The following is a 19524-nucleotide window of genomic DNA, read 5'->3' as shown; positions in this document are numbered from 1 at the left end:
TTTCTATTTGAATTCATATGTACCTGGTCCACAGTAAAAACCAGAGTGGAGCAAGAGCAGAAAGATACAGGCCAAACAGAGCCGTGGTGGTGTCTTTCTTGCTGGCTTTTTCTTAGCTATGTGAACAGTAATTCAGCAGAAATGTCCCCGATTATGGAAATATGTAGGGAATGTCTTGTGGGCTCCTGCAGTTTCTTTTTTTCCATGAATTACTGTGATCCAACTGCTCAGCATTATGCGGTGCTGTGTCCTCTGAAGTTAGCCTGAGGCTTGCTGAGGAGGTTTAATGTTTCCCTTTGATGTCTTCACGGGACCCTTAGTGAACATGAAATCCTTCGACACAAAAGGCTGCAGCTCCTCCAGCATGGAGAATTTGGAGAAAAACAGAGAACGTGTGTGTGCCTGAATTTCTCAACTGGGGTTGGATTGTTGGCTGGGGAGCCCATAGAAGATCTTCGCATGATCTCAGGTGGGAGTTGCAAGACTTGCAGGCAAATGTGGCTCCTGGTCATCGCGACCTCGTTGCTTCCCTGGCGAACAGGCTGCTGGAGCCTCTCGCTGAGCTTCACAGCATCAAACTTTGCTCCGTGTTGCAACTGGGGGATCTTACAAGGATTTGGAGCTTTGGTGCTGGCTTTCGGGTCAATAAGTTGTGGATTAATTCAGCTGCGCTGAGGCGTTTGGTGCAACGTGCATAGGTGAAGTAAGCAGCAATCGTTGGGCTTTTTGGTGTTTGCTTTTGTGTGTCTTTTTGGTTTTTGTTTTCTTCTGAGTCCATAGCCAAGGCAGCGCGTGATGTTCTCAGTGCTTCGCTCCTCACGAACCAGCTGAAATGTTAATGTCAGTTCCCCTTGAAGACATGGAGGCATTTGCTGGGTGGGGGGAACGTGCACTCAAGCCAAAACGATCCTAAAATTACAATGTGGTGGTTTCAAAACTTTAATCTGATGGAAAGGGGTATTTAGTAAGTGTCCAAGGCTGGTCAAATGAAAATAATGGTGTGTGGGGTGAGGTGAGTATTTCCTTTCCCTGGGTAAAGTTCTCTACTATTTTTCATTACGCGGGGTTTCCTCTTGCTTAAAAAGTAGATCTTGAGTTTGAGTTTAAGTTCCCACCTTCATGGCGATGAACTCGTAAGGCCAAGAGCAGCTATCACACCATTCATCGTGATTGCAGCACGTCCTTCAGAAAAAGCATTTGGGCTTGATTTGAAGACTTCAAGAGGGAAAATTCAGTGCTCCTCTTGGTCGTTTTTTCCAGTGGTTAATCATCCTTACTGTTAAAAAAACCTGGCGATTTGAGTTTAGGTTTGTCTGGCTTGTGCTTCCCATCATTGGCCATTATTTTCTTTCTTTTGCTACAGAAATAGATCTGTAGTACCTACTGTTTCTCCCTATGAAAGGTTGTGGTACACAGTAACCAAGGTTACTCTTGATCACTTTTTTTGATAGGCTAAATAGATTCGGCTTTGTTATGGCGCAATGTCATTTTTTTCCACTTCTATATCATTTTTATGGTTCTCTTCTACCTCTTTAGCATTTCAACATCTTTTTAGGAATGGGAACAGGGCTGTTCTCATTGTTCCAGGCTCAGACTCAGCAGTAACATCTTCACAGCATAAACATTTCGTAATTGTATTAGTCCTACTGGCTCAGCACAGTGAGCCTCTGTTCATTTATTTGCTCTTAGCTCTTTATGCACCAGGTTTATCGATTTTATGCACATTTCTAGAAGCTGTCCAGTAGCTTTTGGATCCTGCTTTTCAGCTCTTGTTCCTTAATGAATTGTCACTTGTAGATATTATTCAGAGCTTGCTTTTAATTGCAAGTATTGCTAGAGTTGAAGCTGTAAGTGACAAACAGCAAAGCAGTTCTGTGATAAGTCGTTGGGAGTTGTTTAGCTTCCCATTGTCGCTGCTGTGAACTTGGGTCAAGGTATCTTGTATTTCTTGCCTTTAAAATGAAATGAGAGGACTTCAGTTCTCAGTAGAACAATGTGTCATCAAAGTTGTTGAATAGGAACCTTTTCTGTAGCATTTTGACCAGGAGAATTGAGCGTTGATGAGGCGAAGATGAACTCCTGCAATCAAACCCATCCCCAGGACCTTTGCTGGGCTGTGGTTTGAGTGCTTCTCATCAGCTCTGAGCAGCCTTATTTGAGGGGGAATAAACAAATAAAAATGCCCTTTGCAGGAAAAAGTCAGGATATGAAATCTGAGCTGTGTGCTGAGTATTTGTAATACCTATTCCATAGTGCGGCTGCCTACATTAGATCTTTCTGTCCTGTGTAATTGCGTCCTCTGGGGCTCACCCTACAAGTTCCCGGGCTCCCTCCATTCCTACTGTCTGTAATAGGATCTGAAGACAGTCAGGATGTGGTTGTTTAATAGAAAAAGCCCAAGGTAATTTGTACATCCTTGTATAATTGTGTTTATACAGCAATTAATTGCTGTGTGATTTTAAACTATTTCATTCTGTTCCAAAAAAGAAGGAAAAAGGTCATAATTCAAAATGGTTTAGAATTCCCTGTCAAGGAGGAGGGACGGGGTAAATATGGATTTTTCTAATCCATCACTTTCTTTGTGGAAATAACTCTCATCTGCTGCTTCCTCTGCCTTAGAATTGATGACCTGGGCATAAATAAAATACTGTTCCCATTTATTATCCAGGGAACTGCCAGGGACAAAGGACAGTGAATCATCAGGGGTTTTGCTGCAAATCCTGAACAACTGGAGCACGGAGCTGATGGGCTCTGAGCCTTCCTGGGTCCATTGGGTGACTCAGTTGGCAGAGGAGGTGCCAGCAGGCTCAGAGCCTTGCTGATGGGGTTGAGCTTTCCATGCACACGTGTGCTTTTAATCTGATTTATAGCGGTGAGAACAAGCCCAGGAAAAACGCAGGTATGAGCCTCACAACTCTGAGACCTGTGGTTTAATGTGCATTTTAGTCGGGGGCTCACATGAGCGCCCATCCACAGTAACGATATGAATTTCAGTACCAAACGCTTGTTTTATAGCGGGCACGAACATTCAGAATACAGGCGACAGACTGAAGAACAAAGGATAACTTTTGATGAACCTTCTCAGCAATAAGGTGAATGTACAGCAGCTTCATCTCACCGCAGTGGATCTTACCCAGGGCCAGAGAGGAGCTGCTGCCTGGTCCAGATCTGCTGCTGCTGAAAAGCAAGTCTGCTCTCATTGTCAGCATTGCTGCTATTTTGAGCCGAGCGGCTGTATTAATGGAAAACAGCGTTCCACTGATACATGGGCAGCTGCTATTATGCTGCTAATTCAATAACTTGTTGCATTAGCAGTTTCCATTTCCCATCCCAGTTCTGTTTTCTGTTTATCTCTAAAACCCATGCGGTAGCAATAATTAATGTGGAAAGAAAGGGCTTTACCCTCCCCCCCGCCACCCCTTTTTAAAATGATTTGATTGTTGGATGCTTTGAGCCGGTATCAACCCACGGGAAGACAGCAGCGCTCAAAAACGGGGGCAAGTTTTGAAGCACAACAGTGGCAGCAACCAGAGACCATCAGCAGCGCAAGAGATGCCCCAAAATATTGTGAAGTTTTAATAAATTTGATTTATTTATTTTTTTTTTTTTTAATTTGCCTTCAGTTGTTTGTGCCTTTAGTGTTCGCATTTTGAAATTTCACTTTGAAACACATTTTAAAATAAATAAAAGCGGAGTCCAGCAGCCCAGGGCTTTGCTGGGTAGGCTGGATAGCCCAGGGCTCACCATAACATGATGAGGTTTAACAGCGTCGCATTTGAACCGAGTCTAAGTCTGGAGGGGAGCCTGCCAGGCACGTCAGTGGGACAAGAGGACAGAGAAGGTTGTAGCTACATTTTGAATTTTGTCATGCTTTACACAGCTTTGCTTCAGGCTCTGGCTTAGCAACATGGAAAACTTTGCTTTCCTGCACTTGAGGGAAAACAAACCCCTCGATTTTTAGGCAATCTTTATTAGTTGCAAAACCTCCAGAGAGATCTCTCTTCTGCAACTGCAATGTAAAATTTCCCTTTGAAAGAAATCTGCTGCTCTCCCCTCGGGTGGTAATGGACAGTCGTACTGACACATGAATTAATAACTGGGAATTTGCTCCGGGATCCTGACCCATTTAAATCCCTTTGTGCAGCCTGTGTGCCCGAGAGCGACGCGGCCCCGGCCGTGTCACCTTCGCCTGTGCTGACGTGCGTTCGGGAGCCGCTCTGATGAACGGGACGCAGCGGCATTCCACAGTTCTCATGGGATCAGGTGTCTGTAGCATCCCGCGTGTTGTTCATCTTCCTGATAACGCTGCGGAATTTGCGCCAAGCGTCATCTTTTGGTTCAAGATGCATTTTCCTCAGTGTTTTTGAGATTCTTGTGAACAGTCCTGATTTTTTTTTCTTAGTTTCAATTCCTAGAAAAATGGAAAGAAGACAGAATCTCTGTTTTTAAAAAAATAAATCAAACAAAACTGGCTTAATTTGCCTGGATTTTGAGCCAAGCTGAGTATTTTGAGGCTCGGGGGCTGGTGTGGGGCACTGCAACACTTGTATTTCGGAGCACAGCACAGTCTGTGATGTGAAAGCTCTTGCAGGTTCAAGTAGATCTGAAAGTGGCTTCAGCTGGTGACCTTCTTTCAGTCTTTTTGGAGCTTCTGCCCTTCAGTCCTGCTGCCCATGGCATGGGCGGGTCAAGGACTTAGACCCAGCATATGGGCACGCAACAGGAATCGATGCTTCCCCCAAAAGGTGGATGGAGCAGAAGCGTGAGGTTCTGCAGTCGCTGGTAATCATTGCATTGACCTTTTCCTTGCCAGCATCAGAGAATTTATTTCCCGGGAGGTGATGGCAGCGGGGTGACCCGCTGGTGGTTTTGTGGGTGTGTGTTCAGACCTTTGCATTTTCGGGCCGTGGTGTCTCCCCACCCGTCCTGTGCGGTAAAGGGCTGAGTTGGTTCCCGTTAGGACAAAAGGCTCATACCCGCAACACCCTCGTCCCTGCTCCTGTCGGGCCTGGAGGCAACAAAGGGGTTGAACAAACACTTGCTGTTGCCAGGAGGCAGAATTAAAAATTGTAGTAGCATCTCCCATCAGAATAAAACATAAATAAATGCGGTAACATCTTTCATCTTTGCAGTCTGTGCGCCTTCCTTCTCACATAACCTGAGACACAAACACGCTGTAAAACTGCTCAGATGTGGCTGTTTTTAGGATGAAACATGGCAGACTTGTAGTTGTTTGCTGTTATTCGCACAGCAATGTAAACTGCTGGGGAATAAGGCTGTGCTGAATTAATTGAATTACTGCAGAGATGTGTTTGGTCTACTAATTCCGTATCGACTTTGGGCTTTAAGTAGCATTAGGGACCCATGTTAAAACCCAATTAAAACTCGGGAACGCAGTTTGAACAGGGTAAGGTCACATCCGTGCGCGAGGTGGAATAATGTAACCGGTTCCCTTGACACGAGTCTGTATCGCGCATAATCGGAGCAAAATTGAATCTCAGTTTAATCTGATCATTGACTGTCGCTTCTATGGGGAAGAACAAGGTGGAATTAATGAACCCTGAGGAGGTCTCTGTAGTCTGTGCGGATACAGGGACCAAGTAATTGAACTCGTGCTCCCTTGGGAAATACTTGAACACGATGCAAGTAGAGGGTTGAAATGGCTCTTTTGCAGCCCCCAGAATCTGCAACGTGTATTTTCGTAGTTAAATTCTCCCAACTTTCCACTGCGCCGTGACTGATGAGTAACCTCCTCTTAGTATCACCAGGCATAGCAGTTCCTCTGAACACATTGCAGGACTTATCTTTTTAATCAAATCATTGCTGACGTAATTAATCGGGTTTGTGAGGTGCTATTAAGGCAGAGCATCCTGTGCGATGTTGGGTTTTAGGTGAGATAGCAGCCGATAGGAGCTGGGATTGAGTGCTCAAGGGAGCAGGAGGAATGTGAGGACAGCCCGTGTTTTGGAGCACGTCTTTATATGCAAACTCCACTTGGGTTGACATCATGCATTGGTCATAAAGGTCTCTTCCTATTCAGGTTGTGTTATAGGTGTTTAAGGGTTGTATTAGACATTTAAAGGTTAAATCGGCAGCAAGAATAGATAAATCTTACAGTCAGTGTTGTGCAAATGACGGTAGTAACTTAAAAGCAGAAGTTGTACGTGTAGGTGGGAAGTGATAACAGGGCTGTCTTGGAGTAGATCGTTGGATGATTTTTTCTTGCATGGACTTCAGTGCTGCTTAAACCTGGGAGCTCATAAAACTATTTCTCTTACTGACTGAACGGCTCCATCCCAGGGGGGATATCGCAAGTGCAGAAAATGTCCTTTTTTGCAGAGTCCAGATGGCTGTGCTCATTTGGCTTCCCCCAATGCTGCCGTTTCCCATCGCCTGGGATGTGCCGACGGTGTCGCTCTCCGGCGCTGCCTTTGGGCTCTCGATCCCGTTTGCATCCTTGCAGCGAGAATTATTTGTGGCTTTGGAGAGCGTAGCACGGAGGGGCACACTCTGTTCCTTCTTCCTCTTGTACCTCTTTGGAACCAGTTGCCTTTTCATTTTTGCTTTATTGGTTTGTTAAAAGGCTGCCAGCTGGATATAGGTAAGCGGGGGTTTTCTCTGCTGCAGTCTGCAGAGAACAAGCATCAGTACGGAGCCATTTAGTCCTGGCAACTGCTTCCTATTTTTCCAGATGATTCCAGCCAGCTCTTTTTGTGTTGAGCCTATTGTCAAACGCTGTCACAAAGACTTGGGGTATTAATCCTCTCATCTGTTCCGCGTGCGGAACTGCTGAGTGGGCTGTGCGGTGAATGAGACGCTGTAGGTACGAGGGAGAAGGGGCAGGGAGTGGAGGCGTATTTGGAGCACATTCAGAATTCGTGCCTTTCCCTGGCTGTGCTGAATAAATGTAAAAATTTCCTTCTGTGTCTCCACCAGTAAAGGGAACGTGCAAGTGTCTGATGGGGTGGGAAGGCAGGTGGAACAGGGTGGAGCGATGGAGGGGATGAGCTCTTCTCTGCCTGCGTCTTGTGGTTGTCCGTGTGCTATTTGTCTAAAAAAGAACGCTCTGAAGGAGTTGTGCATCTCACTCGGAGCAAACAGAACGGCAGATTCAGCACTTCACACTGACGCCGGCATATAACAAATGGGCTGAACCGAACTGACAGCTGCCAAGGTCACGGGTGTGCAGTATAAGGATTCAGCTCTGGGTCTCAGCTGAGCCCATCTCCGGCGAGCAGAACGGCTCTGCCGCGGCGGAGCTGGCGCGTCCCAGTCGCTGGCTGCGTGTCCCACGTCCTGCTGTGGCAGATCTGGTTTCACAGCGCCCGTGGAGCCCAGCTCCCTGTCCCACAGACCGTCTCTTGCCGGAGCTGCAGTTCTGCACTGTGCTGCTTTGCCAGCAAGTTGAGTTTGGGAACGTCCTACTCCGAACAGCTCGTGTCTGCCCCATACCGTGATGATTAGGTAGTCTGTGTGATTGCCCTTTAAACTGGATCCATGATCACGCTACAAGGAGAATAAGAATTATTTCCTTCAAACCCACCCGCCCCCCACCAAGTCTTTGTAACAATAATGATTTCACAGATGTAATTTGGAATCGGCACAGCTGAGGGGGCCGTAATGAGCGTCTGTAGATGGGGTGATAGGAACTTCTAAAACCAGAGCAGCTGCCAAAGGCATCTTAACATGGAGCTTCTGCTGTAGCGAGGGGCAGCTTGGCAGGCGAGGATCCGCAGCCCAGCGCCTGATCCAGCCTGGTGCTTTCCCACCTCACTCCCTGCAGCTTTTACGTGTCCCTGAGTGGAGCACCCAGGAGCGGGGAAGGTTTTTGAACGTGAGTACTCAGGAGGAATAAGCTGTTGTGCATGTGTTTTTTTGGGAGGGAGGGAGAGGTTTGTCACTGGCATGTACAGATGTGTTTCCAGCCAGACATTGAGCGTTTGCAGTGCAGAGAAAAATATGTCCTTGGGCTTTCAGTGGGAAACAACAACAAAAAGTCCTTTCCATTTCTTTCAGCTGGGAAGGGATGCCAGGAGCTGTTGTTTCAGAGAATAAGAAGCTTGGATTTATGAGCGTACGTGTAAGATACGCCTTTGAATGCGTATCGTGAAAATCTACACTGAGAAAATGTATAGCATACAAAGTAGGTGACTGTCACTGTTCAGTGAAAACCAAGCGTGTCATGGAAATATCTTTGTGTGTTTCTTAAAAAAAGGAGCATCTGTTTGTATATAAATATATGTGTTCCTTCTGATTTCATAGTGCCCAGTACAGCATGTGCCAGTTTTTCTGGAGCCTCAGAAGAGAAGGAACATCTCCAGAAAATGCTGAGGTTACAACACCCAGATAAAACCTGCCTGTGCTACCTTTATAACGATACAGGCGGGTTAGTCTCACAGAGAGCAAATGCACTGGTGAACTAGGGATGCTTGCCAGGCTTCTCTTGCTGCTTCTTCTATGATCTGCCAAATCATTAGCTGGCTGGAGGGTGAATTAAGACAGGCAGCAGCCCTGAAAGCCGAGCAGTGGTATGTTGAAAAGCTCTGCTTGGGCAAGGGATAATTAATGTGATTTTATAGGGTTTTTTTTGGTGGTGACCACCCTTAGATACCCTGAAGTGCTGGGAGGACGGGCACCTCTCAAAGGATGCTGCTGTCCCCTGGGAGCGGGCTGGAATGTGTCCTGTGAGCCCGAAACACAAAGCTGATGGCTTTGGTTTTGCTGTTTATTAAAGACAGGCCTTTGTACAGCGGTAATGGAAAATCCTATTTCTGTACCAATAAAAACTTTGCTCCCATGGTTGTTGTTATTGGCAAACTTAGTCACTTTGGTGTTTATGGAAAAGTATTTACAGGGCAGGACTGGGTGGTGAGCAAGCTTCATCTGCTTTCATTTTGCTCTGATGGCGCACATGTTGCTGGGGGAACCTTCTCTTTCATCCCTCCACCCCATCCCCTGTCTGTGCTCCAGGCCCGTGTCCCTCTGGTGCAGCTGGACAGCCCGTGTCCCTGCAGTTTGCTACAGCAAGGTAGAGCCTGGCCTAGCTCTGGCTTAGACTCTTGTTAAGGCCTGGGGGGGCTCAGCTTTGTGTGGGTTCCTGCTTTACCACAGGGGACACTGGAACAATGCAGCATGTGTTTCGTAGCGCTCGGGCTACGCCGAGTTGGCGCGTGGGGTATCAGCCAGCTGACAGCAACAATAATAAAGGACTTGAGTGCTGCAGAAGGATTAAAAGAAGCTTCTCTAATAAATGCAATTACACAAACATGCTTGAGCCATGTGTCCTATTTAATTCCTGCCCAAGAAAAGAGGCATTCCTCAGGGCATTGCTTTTGTCTGAGTGAAAGAGATATCCCAGTGCCTCCGGTGTCCTCTCTGAATCCAGAGTGGCTCTTCTGTGCTGTGGGTGGCAACTGATGTTGGGCTTGGGGTTGCTCTGAAGAGCAGCTATTGCTCCAGAACCGAGTGGGTTCTCGGCCAGGCGGAGCCCTTGCTGCCAGCCAGACCTCACAGGCAGCGTTGTGTTTGCCCACAGAGGTGCCTCTGCTCCGCGGAAAGGGGCCGATTGCGGATGTTCTTGCAATTGGGGATCTTCCAGCGGGCCCTGGCCACAACTGGTGATGATCTGCTGTGGTTTTGCTGCTGCATCGTTCTCCCTTGTCCGTGTTCATTTCTGTCCCATTGTATCTCATCCCTTATCGCTGTCTACAACTACCTGAAAGGAGGTTGGAGCATAGAGGGGGTTGGTCTCTTCTCCCAAGTAGCAAGTGATAAGACATGAGGAAATGGCCTCAAATTACACCAGGGGAGGTTTAGATTGAATATTAGGAAAAAATTCTTCATGGAAAGTGTTGTCAGGTATTGGAACAGGCTGCCCAGGGCGGTGGTGGAGTCACCATCCCTGGAGGGGTTTAAAAGACCCTTAGACAAGGTTCTTAGGGACATGCTTTAGTGGTAGAGTTAGGTTATGGTTGGACTTGATGACCCTGAGGGTCTCTTCCAACTGAAATGATTCTACGTTTAGATCGAGTCCTGAAGATGTCCCTGGTGTCAGTGGGGATATGAAGGCTTGCACACAGCTCAGCAAGGTTGAAGTCTTTTGTAAAATCACTAGAGTAGAGGTTGTATTTGTGTGCACAGCGCCTTGCACAAATAGGGCCGATCTCTCCGTTTGGTTCAGCATCCATCTGCGCGGTCGTCCGAAGGGGAATTCACACACAGCGGTGTTTAAAAACTGCGGCAGCGTGATGGGAAGCCTCCGCGAGATTGCAACAAGGCCATAAACAGAACCGAAAGGGTAAAAATAGACATTGCTGGGATACGAGAGGGAAAACAGCTTCACTCTTGAAAAGCACGTTGGGCTTGTCCAGCACCGCAGTGCTGGTGATACCAGGTGAGTTCCCAGTGGGCGGCCGGTGCCGTTTGTGACATGGGTGCTGGACCAGACTCTGCTCTTCAGCGCTCATCCCCTGACATTGCACTCCCTGCTCGTTCCATCTCAGAGTCTGTATCGATGTGCGTTTCTCAGGCCCTGGCCAACAGTTGCTATAATTACCGTTAATGCAGTTGTGGAGGGCAGGTCCTGGTTTAGCCTTTTTTCCATCAACTAGCCAACTGAATTTTGTTTTCTTGCCTTTCAGTCCTTTCAAGGAAGCCAAGGACGAGCATACCTCTTCAACTCAGTGTGAGTATAAACTCGGACGTGTCATCTCTGCATCTCATAGGATAAAATTAACAAAGCCCTCATGAAGAAGCAAACAAAAGGATAATCTTCTTTTAGGAAACCTCTGCCTGAGACTTGGGAGCTTGCTGAAAATGTTTGGAGAATGAGGCAGGAAGCAGCACTGATTCATATTTGATTTTGTGTTGAGGTTTCAGATAAGCAGCTTAGGAAAAGGTGGGTTTTTTGATTGAGAAATAAGAGCTAAGAGATGAGTCATTCTCTTCTCAGAGCGGGGAGTTGGACCAAAGAGTCAAAGTTTTGTAAATGTGGAGAATGAATAATATCTATATACACATTTACTTTTTAGAGCTAGCATAAAAATTGAGTATCATTTTCCCAATAACTGAGAGCAGTTTTGCTGAGATCACTGCTGGGATGTCTTTCAGAAGAACTGCTGATTTCAGTTACATTTTTCACGTTTCTATTTGGGACAGTAAAAGTACCGTTTTATCCATTTCAAAATGAAATTCTTTCTCAAATGCATAATCGGTGCAATTTACCAGAAGGTTATTAATCTTCTGCCCAAAGCTTTATAGAATTTTGAGCCACATAAAAATTCTATTTTACCTTTTCATTGTGTTCTGGAACTGCAAGAGACCTTTGTTTCAGGCCCAGCTGTGGTTCTCAGCATGCTGAACCTCTTGCTTGTGTTTTTAAATACTGCAATAAAATCGCTGTCAGCTTCATTGCAGCGTCTCGATGTGGAAAGACACACTAATAGGGAGCATCTCTCCTTTTTCCCCAGAGTTAATGTGGGTTGTGGCCCTGCAGAGGAGCGGGTGTTATTAACAGGATTACATGCGGTTGCAGATATTTACTGTGAAAACTGCAAAACCACACTGGGTTGGAAATATGTGAGTATCAGTATAATTTGCTTTTCCTGTGGACATCTTTGCTCCAGCCCTTTCCAAAGGTGTGTGCATGGTAACGGGGGCTCGTGGAAAGACCATTAACTGGGAACCGGCGATGCGGGTTCTGGTCTGTAACCGTGTCATTTTTCCTTCCTGCATTTCCATTTTCCCTCCTGTATTGTGTTTGTTGCATCTATTAAGAGCAGGAGCTTTGCAGCTAATTTTCTTACTAAGAATATATACACTGCAGGCCTGGTTTTGCTTGGACGTCCCTTAGCGGTACTTAACACGAGGATAACATCAGTCAGTCTTTGTGGTTCATATTGTCTTTTTTCCCAGCCAATATCAGAATAACAGAACAATCCATATATTGTTAATCCTGTGTCCTTCCCACTGGAAATGCTCTTGAACATGAGTTTTATCTGTTTGCTGTCTGTTGTTCTTTGTAAATTCAATTGCCTTCAAATAAAGGCTTACGCTACATCCTAATTTCTGCTTCAGGAGGCACGCAGTGTACTTGTTTGTCAAAACATTTTGGCCAGTGTCTGTACAAAACATATATTGTATCTGTGGCCTCTGGACAGAAATATTCTTTAATAAGTCAGTTGGAAGGCTATAAAAAGTAAAGCATCAAAAATTGATGTGGTAGGAATTCGTGCAGAAACACAGCATGGATCTCACAAATGGAGAAGGACACCAAGTACGTAAATTGAGGTTATTGTAAGACAAAATACAAAATTTCGTCAACACAGCAGTGAGCCCAAGCCTCTGTGACAACAGAACTACGTTGTCTCAGGTGCGTTTGGTGCGCACAGATAATGCACACCTGAGCCGAACCGAACTGTGCAGCCTCAGGAGCCAGAGTCCCACCTGCTCAGGGATCCCATGGATTTCCTCGCCTAGTTCCGCAGCGTTGAAGCACCGTGTGTTTCCGCAGCTGCGAGCACACGTCTGTCTGTAAAGACGGCTGGAAACAGGATTGGAGACTCTTCCAACATTAATTTTCCTGAAAGCCAAGAGGGGAACCTGCCATTTGACTGTTGTGCTCTGTAGACAAGACTTGTACCAGCATTCCTGGATCTGATCTGTAACAGCGACTTTACATTCAGATACCGGCTTGATCTCATTCTTTCTCCCTTTTCTTTTTTTAGGAACACGCTTTTGAAAGCAGCCAGAAGTATAAAGAAGGCAAATACATCATTGAACTAGCTCACATGATCAAGGATAATGGCTGGGATTGAACGGAAAGAGCCCAGCCCTACCAGCGTGTAAGAGAATGCCATCCAACCGAACATTATATCCAAGAGTGAGAGAGTGACTGAACGCTTGGTTCCATGCATTTAGAGGCTCTGCAATTTGGGAGCATCTTCACACCCTTCTCCATCTTTATTGGTGACTGGCCTCTAAATTTCTGTCTCTCTGTCTCTTTGCTTTGTATCTGTTTGTGAGTTGACCCTGGCTGCTTCTCTCTGTGTTCTGGCGTTGGCTAAGAGAATGCACCGAACGCCCGACAGCCATTCCATGTTGACGAATGTTTAAGTACAAACTGAAGTTGGCTCTGTGGTGGCGTTTTATCAGAAGGTCTCGGTGCGGGAGGAAGACCTGAGTTTTGGGCAGGAGAAGGTGATAGGGGGTGGGGAGCGGGCCCCGAGGGGAGTCATCGGAAGTTGAAATTCTTCTCCTTTAAGTCCTGGTTAACCAAGGCTTGAAACTATCTACTTGTCTAAATGGACAGAAAAATACCTCACGGCTGCGTTCTCTCCGAATCGTAAAACCGCTGCTCCGTCGCTGGAGCTTCAGTCTAATCCGGCTGAGCACAAGCCACAACCAGTTCCCCCCGCGAGCTGATCGCAGTTGTGTGTTTCGTTTGCCATTTGTGAACTTGTTGTTTGGAGGGGGAGGACCCGAATGCTGGGGAGATTCCCCGGCTCTCCTTTTCCTCGCCGTTTCAGGGTCGGTAGGTGGGCTGAACATCCCGACAGAGCACAGCTGTGGGGAGCATCCTCACCGCTGCAGAAACCAAATCCTGGCTGCTGAGCCCCTCAGAGAGGAGGAGAAAACTGCTTAGGGCGCAAGGGGTTGGAGCTGCAGCTTAGAAGACGTGACGGGGGGAAATAAAGGCACGTGCTAGGCAAGAAAGAGGAAATCACATAGAGAAGGATGGGGACAAACTTAGTCACACAGGGTGCCCCTTGATTTCCTGGTCTCCGCTGAGCATCCTTGGGGGTCTTTTACCAACCCCTGTCAAGTGCATGTAGGAAAATGCTGTTACAGAATCTCGGAGCTGACGGGAATGGTGCGAGAGCGGGGAGCGGAGGAGCCCGGCACTTGTAGCAGTGTTGCACAGGTGGATATTTCAAGCCATGAGGTATCCTCCCCAAAACCTTCCCCCTTGTTTCCCCGCTCCGAGGAGCCTGTTGCAGGCACAGGGGGACGGGAAAGAAAAGAAACTAAACATCTTCCCCCTACCCCTGAAATTGTCCATGCCCTGGCGTTTAAAGGGGAGGAGGGGTAGATGTGGGTGTCGTAACTGCAAGGAACAAGTCCTTCCCATTTTAATTTTTTAGTTTTAATTAACGTGGACCTTCCCGAGGTGGTTGGTGGGGAAGGGACCCGGTATGTGAGAGGGGAGCTGTGTTAGGCATCAATGACAATGTGAAGTTTGCTCTGCAACAGTCCAGCCAGTATCTGGTGCATAACTCCAAGACTATTTAACCGAATTAGTTTTTATCTCTCTGAGTGAGTTTTCTTTTTGTTCGTGGAATTCTTTCAAGTAGGTTAATCCACTGGGGGAAATCTGTCTTAATCCAGAAGGAAAGAGTATTGTGCAGGGGTTTGTAGCTCCTTATGAAACCGACGCTGTTGTCACCCCCACCCACCACGCTCTCAGTGGGCTGTGGGGATCAGGACAGAGCTGCCGGTCAGAAAGTCATTTCATATTAAATAAGGGGGTGTGAGCAGAGACGCTGCATATGGATCAGGGTGGACTTTACCTGATGGGTCCTTGTGCTGAAACCCAGACCTGATGGCCCATCTCAGCAAAGGCTGTTTCTTCTCTTCAACCCATCACCTGCATTCCCTTCAGTGAAAAAAATCTAATAGAAATCAAAATTCTGCAGTACACACCACCTTGTTGACTTTGGCACTGGCCTGGTCCCATTTTCCTGTTTTTGGTTGTTGAGCCACAACGATTTATGAGGTTTTAGCTAGTGGGAAATAATCTGTGTTCTTCGGAGAGCTCTTCAGTCTCCCCAGGTACGAAGCCTTAGGGGGATCTGTTTGGAGCTGAGAGAAGCAAAAGATCACCCCAAATCATTCATGTTTGAGGGTGAGAAAAAGAGCACACATGGGCTCGTGGTTTTATGTTGGTATTTAGAGTCATCACCCATTAAAAAGCTATAAAATGATAGGCCTGTCTAGAGGAGTGCTCTGAGAAACAAGAACCCTTGCTGCAGAGCGCTACCAGGTGTAAAGGTTTTTATCCATGTATTTGGGACAAGAAAGGACGATGATCCATCAGATCAGGCTGGTTTTAACTGTTCACAAGGGTTATGCTTTTAATGGCAACCAGTCTAAGCTTGAATACAGCGAGATCTTAATCTGGTTTTAATTGGTGTTGTCCCATCAGCATCCACAGATTCACGCTTGCTGAGAATCTCACCTCAAGCCCCGATACAATAAAAATATGTGCCTGTGAACATCCCCAATACCCAGAGAATTATCCATAGAGAGACTTTAATGCACTGTCCAGGGACATAAAGAAAAATGGGCTCGTGAGGCTCATTGGCGTTTGTTCTCCGCTGCGTGTCCATTAAATACAAAGCGCTTCTTATTCCGCTGCTAACTCATCTGTCACTTGCTGCATCGAGACACGCGGCAGTTTTGGGAGCCGGTGGCCCCGCGGGTAATGGGATCAGTATGTTGTGCCACCACAGGATCGATGGCTCCTACAGTGATGTATTCAGAGCATAACCAAAGAACCTCGCTCCCGCATCCCTCCAGTGCTGCTTTCCCCGCTGACACCCTTGAGGAAACACCAACCGCAGTGAGTTCTGCTGCTTTATTCTTTTGATGTGGCATTTAGTCTGGCGAGCTGCGTTATCCTGGAGTTTACATCACCCCCATCTCCCCCAAAGCTCAGGCTTGACTAAGTCTTTCAATTGTTTTGCTCTGGTGGATTATCTGGTGTGAAATCCTGATCCCTGTAATAAATATTCAGATGATAATATATACAAAACGTGAAAAAAAAAAATTATCTTGTGAAATATACTTTTGTAAATACTATTTAATTTTTTTTAATAATATATTTGGTGCTGTTTTCTCAGAGCCCCCTCCCTCCCCCCCCGAGAGCACGTTTTTGTTGTTTATAAATGATACTGTTTCCTTCTGTATTTGTTTGAAAATATGTTTAAAGGGAAACAAATATCATAGTATTCGTTGTCCTCTGAAGTTGATCCGCTTTTCCTCTGGATGTGGCAGGAGGGGAATCGCTCCGGCTTCCAGCCCGTAGAATTGGTGTCCGGGGCGGGCGGTCCCGGACTGGGGACAGCTTTGGTGGCAGGTTGGGGACAGCAGTGGTCCCGGGTTGGGGACAGCAGTGGTGGTAGGTTGGGGACAGCAGCAGTCCCAGGTTGGGGACAGCAGCGGTCCCGGGTTGGGGACAGCAGTGGTGCCAGGTTGGGGACAGCAGTGGTGGTAGGTTGGGACAGCAGCGGTCCCGGGTTGGGGACAGCAGTGGTGGCAGGTTGGGGACAGCAGCAGTCCCAGCTTGGGGACAGCAGCGGTCCCGAGTTGGGGACAGCAGCAGTGACGGCTTGGGGACAGCAGTGGTGCCAGGTTGGGTACAGCAGCGGTCCCAGGTTGGGGACAGCATTGGTGCCAGCTTGGGGACAGCAGTGGTGGCAGCTTGGGGACAGCATTGGTGGCAGGTTGGGGACAGCAGCCTGTGGTCCCCACGTGTGGGACATGAGGTGGCTCTGCACACTTGGGGAGGGCGCCAGGGGCTGGAATGACTTGTGAAACACCTTTATTTAGCGCCCGAGGACCCGTGTGAGATCCCCCGACGAGTCCCCCCAAACCAGTGGGTCCCACCTGGGCTCAGCTTCCCCGGGGAGATCTGGTTTGGGGGATCCAGGCCTGAGATCTTGTCTTGCACCAGAATTGGCTGGAGTGAGGTAGATGTTGAGGTTCAGAAAACAGGATTGAGCACAAGCTGCAGCCTCCGAGTCACTGGGAGGCAGCAGGGATGGAGGATGGAGGTTTCTATCTAGCCATTGTTTTTAAAACATAAGTCTTTGGACAGGGATCCTGCTTTTCTTTGGGGTTTTTTGTTGTTTGGTTGTGTTTTGGTTTGGTTTTATTTCCTTTTTAAACCAGGCTGCTCCATAACCGGTTAGAGTACAAGTTTACCTCTGGGGCGGTCAAGTTCATTTGTTCCCTGTTTTCCTTTCTGTCTTTAACGTCCCCTTTTCCCCCTTTATACATTTTTAATTCATTGAGTCTCGTTCATCCCAAAGTTGGACCAACAGCACAAACCACTGGACCGCGTTTTGCTGAGCAAGGAGCTGTTTTCAGTGCTGAAGAACTGTCGCACGCTCTTTAATTCTCCGTTTTTGGTGCACACGGTTTAGAGACATACAGAAAACAAAACCTCGGGATGAAGTCTCTTGTTCTCGTGATGATCAAGTGAGAGTTTTCTCTGTATGCGTTTGTGCGTTCGTCATGCATTTCACTGCACGGCCGCGTGGCGGGGGGAGCATCGCGTTTCCATGGGAACCCGTGCTTGGGTGACGAGGTGACACCCAAAGTGACACCCAAAGCGACACCCAAAGCGACACCCAAAGCGGGGGGTGAGCAGGGTGGCAGAACCGGAGCTCGGCTGGGTGGGAAGGAGCCTCTTCTCCTCTTGTCCCAGGTGAGACGCCTCGCGAGTTTAATGCTCGGAAACAATGACGCTAGACAGAGATTTTGCAGAATCCTGTTTAAAAAGAGTGAGCAGAAGAGGGGAAACAAAATCATCTTGAATCCAGAAAACAAACCAACATATTTAAACGCAAGCAGAATGGCATTGTGTAAGGTACAACCACAAATAAGCTATTCTCGTAGTTACGAACTCTATGTATCCTTTGTTTTGTTTTTCGTAAGGAAATGGGAACGCTTTCCCCACTGACAAAACCGAAGGACGATATTTCCGATACCAGCCTGTCTATTGATGCTCTTGTGTTTACAAACTGTGTATACTTTTATTTCTTTGATCTTGTTTTAATTTTATTTTATTTTTTGGCATATTCTTTCAGGTTGTTTGCTTCGGTAATAAATGCAATCGTTTGTTTTGAAAGAATTGGTTTTCACCTTTTCATGTGTTTGTACATTGTAAATAGTTCTTCAGTATTAGAGGGAGGCGTATTGTTTGTCATATTTACAATATGTGTTGGTGCTCATTTGAGAAAATAAAATTTTCAAGTACTAAAACGGCTGGTCCGTGTCTCTGTTTGAATCGCTTACGCTCCATGCAAATTGGAGGCAGCAAAACTTGGTTAAGAAATGTTGCATTTACCTCGAGAATAGCCACATTATCCTCTTTTCCATAGTCACGGGCAAGAATCTCATCAGGCAGCGCAAACGGCACCAAGTCGAGGATTTAGTACAACAGCAAACCCCAAATAGACCAAGAGATGGTGCTGACCCACCCGACACCATCATCCCCTAAATCAGAGCAGCGAGGGAAGCACATTGGTGAGGAATTACCTGATTTTAAGGTATTTTTCAAGCAGTAACAATAGCAAGAAACGCATGAAATAAAATCCCATCATTCTCATCGACTCATTTCCCTGTGGATGAAGGGTTTGTCAGCACCGTTACGTAGCAGCGCCCACATGGATAGAATGAGGCTGGAGATTCCCAGAGGTCAGAAAACCCGCTGGGGTTTGCAGGTTTAGGGTGTTGGTGGAACTCGGTGTGTAGCTCTGTGTGTTGTGAAGTCGTCGCGTGGTGACTGTAGGAGGTACCTGCACACAGTTAAACCGCGGTATTGCTTGAGCCGTCTGGGTGTTTGCAAGTCCAACGTCTGTTTTAGAAGTTCAGCAAACGGCATTTTCCCGGGTTCAATCCGCACTGGTCCTGAAGCAAAGAAAATCAGAGCGTGGGCAGCGGATCCTGTGCTTTGCGGTGATTCTGGGTGAGCTGTGTGACCCTCTCCAACCCACCCTGCGCCCTGTCCCCGTGCCCCGCAGGTCACCGTGCCGCCTCAGTGCCCTTAATTCCCCACGTGTCTGAAAAAGCAACTTAACCCTCTTTGGAGAGGATGTGATGGTGCCGGCTGCTAAAGAGCTCAGGCCAGACCCAGAAAAGCTGCACCTGAGCGGCCGGAGATGAGGAGGAGCTTGTGGTTGGCAGGGGAGGAAGACGCGACCGTGAACGTGCCCGTAGTGTGGGCAAACAGGTTCAGCCCATGGGACACTCCGTGGAATTAATTGCTTGCCCGACAGGCTCAAGGTGTAATTTGGTTTCACCAAAACCTTAATTTGCCGCGGTGCTGGGTGTGTGCTGGGGAGGCTGCTGCGGCATCCGTGAGAGACGGGAGGAGGGGAGCGGGCGCTGCCTCCGCCCTGCGCGGCAGGAAGGTCTCGGGGGTGATGGCATCTCCGAAAAATGCGAGGCGGGTGCCTGGAGAGGAGCACGGGCTGGCGGGCGGCTCCTGGGGCTGTGACCCCGCCGGGCTGGTTCCTGCAGACCCGCGGTGCCGCTGAACACCAGCAGCAGCTGCCGAGTCGCTCAAAGAGCCCGAAGGTTTTAACCCCATTTCCATGCTGTGGTGTCAAGACCAGCAATCCCTCCGTTACGAGGGTCCTGCCCAAGCGCCTGCGTCCCTATAGGGAAGTTTTCCCCGCAGGAAAAAGGCGGCGTGCTCAGTATTTCCCATCCCGAGCACCCCAGTGAGAGCAGGGGGGA

General features: G+C 47.6%; 1 protein-coding gene across 3 annotated transcripts in view; it reads left to right on the top strand.

Moving 5' to 3' along the window:
* The window catches only part of YPEL2 (yippee like 2), a 34457-nt gene extending 16404 nt beyond the window's left edge, over positions 1-18053 (top strand). For all 3 annotated transcript variants that reach the window (XM_080356908.1, XM_080356909.1, XM_080356910.1), the window contains 3 exons: positions 10641-10684; positions 11469-11577; positions 12726-18053. In XM_080356908.1, coding sequence (XP_080213034.1) covers positions 10641-10684; positions 11469-11577; positions 12726-12815 — 243 coding nt within the window. In that variant the 3' untranslated portion in view covers positions 12816-18053. The remainder of the gene's footprint in view (positions 1-10640; positions 10685-11468; positions 11578-12725) is intronic.
* The last annotated feature ends 1471 nt before the right edge of the window (positions 18054-19524 follow it).

This window comes from Nesoenas mayeri (assembly GCF_963082525.1).
Source record: "Nesoenas mayeri genome assembly, chromosome: 20".
Taxonomy (NCBI): domain Eukaryota; kingdom Metazoa; phylum Chordata; class Aves; order Columbiformes; family Columbidae; genus Nesoenas; species Nesoenas mayeri.
Note: the sequence above shows the minus strand (reverse complement) of the source record. Positions and strands in the feature narration are given on the sequence as shown.